At 33.2% G+C, this 5,300-nt stretch overlaps 1 protein-coding gene across 1 annotated transcript in view; it reads right to left on the bottom strand.

Moving 5' to 3' along the window:
• Positions 1–3,088: 3,088 nt before the first annotated feature.
• Positions 3,089–5,300, bottom strand: part of LOC101505059 (uncharacterized) — a 3,260-nt gene continuing 1,048 nt past the window's right edge. Inside the window, exons 2-7 of the mRNA XM_004508761.4 lie at positions 5,153–5,300; positions 4,980–5,031; positions 4,417–4,500; positions 3,804–3,868; positions 3,539–3,700; positions 3,089–3,462 (exon numbers count right to left, since the gene is read on the bottom strand). Of these exons, the coding sequence (XP_004508818.1) occupies positions 3,412–3,462; positions 3,539–3,700; positions 3,804–3,868; positions 4,417–4,500; positions 4,980–5,031; positions 5,153–5,300 (562 nt within the window). The 3' untranslated portion in view covers positions 3,089–3,411. The remainder of the gene's footprint in view (positions 3,463–3,538; positions 3,701–3,803; positions 3,869–4,416; positions 4,501–4,979; positions 5,032–5,152) is intronic.

Below are 5,300 nucleotides of genomic sequence, written 5' to 3'. Positions count from 1 at the left end.
TAGGGAAAACGACAGAGCCGTTAAGAATTGATTTAAGATTATAAGTAGAGAGGGAGGGAGGGAGTGTGTGTATGTGGCGGGCCAGAAATTTGAAATGTTGTGGAAGCGAGCGTTTTTTTGGATCCAAAATGGGTTTGGGAGGGGTTTACGTCTTTCAGATTGCAACTTGGAGGGAGGACGAATCTTTTTTAATATTCATTTATCTCTTTTAATCTTTCACTTAAGCGGGAATTTCTTTATCATTTACCGTCGCTTACCACGCGCCATCTCTCTTATTAGGGTTCTCGCTTTATACCCACTACTAATCTTCGGATCGGTATTCCCCACACTTACTCGTAATTACGCACTTTTAAATTCCTATTTCTTACATTAAAATCAAATTATTTATATTTATATTTGTATTTGGTAGTTTAAATTATAAAATAATATTTTAAATTAAAATTTTTAAACACCGTTCGATCAAAATTAAGTTATTATTGATTATCTAACTTTGTTAAATACGTTAATTTCTTGATTTTAGGGAATTCAATCTCGTAATCTTTACTATGATCAATTTGAAATTCTTTTTTAATTATTTTTTTTAAAATAAAGAAACTCAATCTACCCTTTTTTTAAAATTAATACACAAATTCTGTCAGAAAAAACATAGTAGATAATATGGCTTCTTTTTTTATATTATACTACAGTCCAGCTTTTTATTGTGATAATGCGTATATAAATTTTATTATATTTTAAAATTTTAATTTCGATTTACTATCAATTATATGTTTATACGTGAATTTTGTTTTTGAAAAGTTGCAGAAAAAATAAAATAAAAACTGCTATTTGAAAAAGTAAAAAAAATTACTTTTTGAATGTGGAGCAGTTTAAAATGCGGAGTTTACATGGGATGGAGATTTTTTATTTTTTATTTTTTAGGAAATTGGAGGTTGCGTCCATAAAGTGATCTTTTTAAATAAAACAAATTTGATGTTGAAATGGAAAAGTGGAAAGTAAAAAGGCACACTAATTACTTATTTCCCCTTTACTTATATAGATTAGTTCAGGTAATTTAAGTAACGATTGTTAAAAGGAGTATTCAACTCATGATATTAGTATTCGTATAAAGATGGTGCTACGCTATCCATCTAATAGTATGTTTTCTAAAGTTATGTTCATTTCTTAAGAAAATTATTAATCATATTTATGTTAATGGTAAATAAAATAGTTACTGGAATATCCTTCTAATCAATATCAATTTATTTACATTTGCAACTACTTTTGTTGATGCTTAATGTCTTGCATAGGCTTCTCCGTCGCTGCATCTTTTTATGACCAGTTTTCGATTGAAGCATTCTTATATAAATTAGTTGTCCAATTATTATATGATTCATACGCCGAGCATATCAACATCATGCTATACAAATACTTAGTAGTTCAACTTTCTTTTTCATTTGTTCGTTCTTCATCTTCCTCTAGAAACATATTTAAATCAATTTTAGGATTTGCAAGCATATTTAAATCAACCTCTAGTATCATATTTTTTCTTCTTAAGCACTATAGAGTCTAGTCTCTAAATCAGATTTGTCTATATCAACTAAATATTCCACCAATTCAGATCAGAATCCATGAAGACTTCAACTTTCTCTACATTCATATTTTGTTGAACAATAGTGAAGATTCGTCGTATTTGTGGTATATTTTGTGAATACCAAATAGTTGGAGAGAATATGAAGAGTAAACATGGCTTTTTATTGACGTAGTTAAAATGGGCAGAGGATTAGTTAGTGTTATAAAACATAATTGAGGATAGCATCGGAAAACCTTAATAAATATTTTATTAGTATTAGGAAATAGCAAATATTTTGAGTCATATAAATATTCAAATGTGACAGAATTGCACCACATGCCACAATTGCCCAAAAAGTATTTGTTAGTCCTCTAAGTTATAGTTGTACAAGGTGGAGAAAATGAAAGCTATTTGAAGATCGTCAGAAAGGGGAGCTATTTTCCCCTTGGTGACCAGTCAACTGTAATGAACTCGATAGCACCGCCAAAACAAGGGTGGCTATGTAGCCATGCAACAAACAACATACAGGAAAGGTCTTACGTGGTTGACCGATGGGTAATAGCAAAAATGTAAAACCCAAAGGTCACAGAGTTTCTTAGAGTATCTCCAATTATAGTCAACTAAGTTCGTCCGCCGACGTGTAGTTACGTAAAATTCAGTTTTTGACGAGTTCATTGTTGAATTATGTCAAACTGTAGGGTTTCCTCACGAAAGAATTAATAAATTTATGACCGTTAGTGAACTCTATTTAATGAACTCATGTTTGTTGAAGTAAAAAATGATGTATCTCTAGTTGTTGAGACAGTAAACCCTATTTAATGAACTCATGTTGGTACCTATATTGAGTTCATCGTTAGAATAAAAAATAAATGAGTTGTTTCAAGATGATGTGGCACTGACCTTATGTAATAAACTCATATTGAGTTCGCCGTTGATGATACTTTTAGATTGTGAATGATAATCACCCATGACTGATTATTATACTATCTGAAGCATTTAATCTTGAATTAAGGATTGAGTTGGTTTATTGTGTGAAACTTATGCGTCTAGTTTGGACAGGTATGTTGTTGGACTGAATAAAGAGTAAGGGTAGTTGTTGATTCGGTCTGTGATTTTGGTGAAGGTTGTTGATTCACAGTAACTAAATTGACTCTGAATGCACGGTTCCGTTTATTGTGATTCACAAATCACAATATTGGAGTTTTTGTTGTGTTTTAGTATTGCTGCGTTCAAACAAAGGTTTAGGTTGATTAGCAATTTCTGTTGGCGCTATATGAAGATTGTTTTAAGAATAAGAACAAAGTTACCAACAATAGCTTCTCTATTAATGCGTATGGAAGAACAGCCTCAAGCCCGCTATAAGTACGGTCAAGGTTGTTTATTGTCAGATGAAATTAATGAAAGCAATTAATTCTTGCCCTAAATGTCTTTTATTACGTGTTAGCATTACAATACAAGAATCACTCCTGCGAACTTGACATGTATTAGGACCTCAGCATCCCCCATCACTTAGTGATGCTGCAAATTTGAGACTCTGTATTGAAACTGAACTTTTTTGTTTATAAATAATAATTCTTACACTGACATCACATGAAAGGGAAGCATGTTTCTTATGGGCTTCCCCTTTTAAGCATCCGCATACACAGCCTGCCTGCCTCGCTAGAGGGATATGCTTGAAAATAATGGCTATTACATAGGGAACCATGTACAAGTTGAATACATGGTTAAAGCCCACCTCAGATATATCGAAACCAAGCAAATTGCATACTGATTCCAGTTGCAAAATTGAATGTAGTGCGCCACTATCCATGTGACATTTGGCCAGGTTTTCCAACACACGCATCGAAGTCAAGGTGCAAACTCTATGACTGACGAACCCGATCTCGCCAAGACCCTTTATGCTTTGCCAGCACCTGAAACCAAATACAAGGGTCATTTGATCTATTTGCTATGCATATATTTGTCTGTTGTGGTATACAGATTACTCACTGTTTCACTTAAGAGGCTTGAAACCAGTTCTTTTTTATTATCAACCTCCTTCTCGTTCTCCTTTTCAGGTTCACTGTCTATACTGATGGGAGGCGGAGGAGCTGTAGCACCACCAAACATAGCTTCATCGTGGGCAGTTTGAATTTGCTCTTCCCTTTTGGACTATGTAATAATATGAATTCAGTTTATATATCCAGTCTACATAGTTAGAAGTGCATATAAACATGGAACTAAGTTGGCTATTTGCACATAAAAGATAACTTACCTCGACTGCCGAAAACCGGAAACTATTGCCAATGTGCTTGACTAAGGATGCATCATCTTCAGCAACTGCAGATAGGATAACATAACTGTTACATTAGTTCAACCCAGACCCACCACCAATACTCGTTGTTCATTATATCACAAGCAAATATAGCTAGGAAGACCAACATTCAATGATGCAAAGGTATAAACTAGTAGTAGTAATAAAGATGCAAGCATATAATTTACAGGAACGGTCATTGACAAGCATAAAATTACAGCACTCGATTCAGAGAAAGACATTAAAGTGATTTCTACCTAAAAAAAAGAACAAAACATCTGAACTAATAAGAAAAAGAAAACTATGTCAAATAATAATAATAATTACATAACCAGTAAGGCCACAAGGAGACCAAAACAATGTTTAAATCCGAATAAATATAAAAAAGATGTAAGAGCATTTTGATCACTCTAACCAGCAATGGAGAATAACCAGCCAACAAACCAACTAACATGTACAGCTCTTAGAAAGGGAGTATAAGAAACGAGGATTTAAGTGAAGAAACTATGACTTGAAAAGGGACAGAAATCCCACAAATTTATTTATCATAACAACATTATCAAACTCATCAGACCTTCAATTTCCTCATCGTCGAGAGGGGCATCTTTGTTGAACTCAAATCGCTCCCAACCCACACCTCTTTCTGAATCCCGTGCAGCTGCATTTAAAAGTATCCGAAAAAATAAAATTAACACAATATGAATACACTATCTCATTTAGCAAGCTGGGAAGCAACTATTTCTAACCACACTTCAAGTATGAAATATTTTAAACTTTTTCAATAATACCCTACCCTCATATATATCACTAGATATTGGCACCTCAACCCAGTTTCTTACACATAATGATCATACTGCAATATTATCACACAGTGAGAAAATTCAAGCCAAAAATTAAACTTTCAGAGTAGACCCCCATAGCAACCCCTGGAAATTTGAAATTCATTCTTAAACAAGTAAAAAACAACAAAGATTTGAAATTCATTCATAAAGTTAAATATCAGCCATACTAGGTTAACTTTCCAGTCTTAAATAGAGCAAATAAACTTTTTCATCAAAAACCTTATTGTAAAAAACATACACATGATGTATGAAGAACTACTTCACTTCACATAAGAATTAAGATCTATTGACTTACCAGTTTCAGAAAGTTGAAGTTTCATCTTGGCTTTGACTCTTTCAGCAGGTGCCTATTCATAATGACAAACATACATAACCATGACTCATGCATGACACTCAAAACTAACATCTCACAATAAACCAAAAAAAAAAAACATAATGATGAAATTAAAAGGCTGGAACTGAAATTACCATATTATCATAACCATCAATTAGCTTTGCATAATCAACTCCAACATTCTTCCCCTTCACCATTTCCCTGACATCCTTTGTTTTTACCTCAGACCTACGTTGTTTACGAGGAGAAACACTTCTACTCCTCCGTCTCCCTCTCTCTCTT

Source organism: Cicer arietinum, chromosome 7 (assembly GCF_000331145.2).
Source record: "Cicer arietinum cultivar CDC Frontier isolate Library 1 chromosome 7, Cicar.CDCFrontier_v2.0, whole genome shotgun sequence".
Taxonomy (NCBI): domain Eukaryota; kingdom Viridiplantae; phylum Streptophyta; class Magnoliopsida; order Fabales; family Fabaceae; genus Cicer; species Cicer arietinum.
Note: the sequence above shows the minus strand (reverse complement) of the source record. Positions and strands in the feature narration are given on the sequence as shown.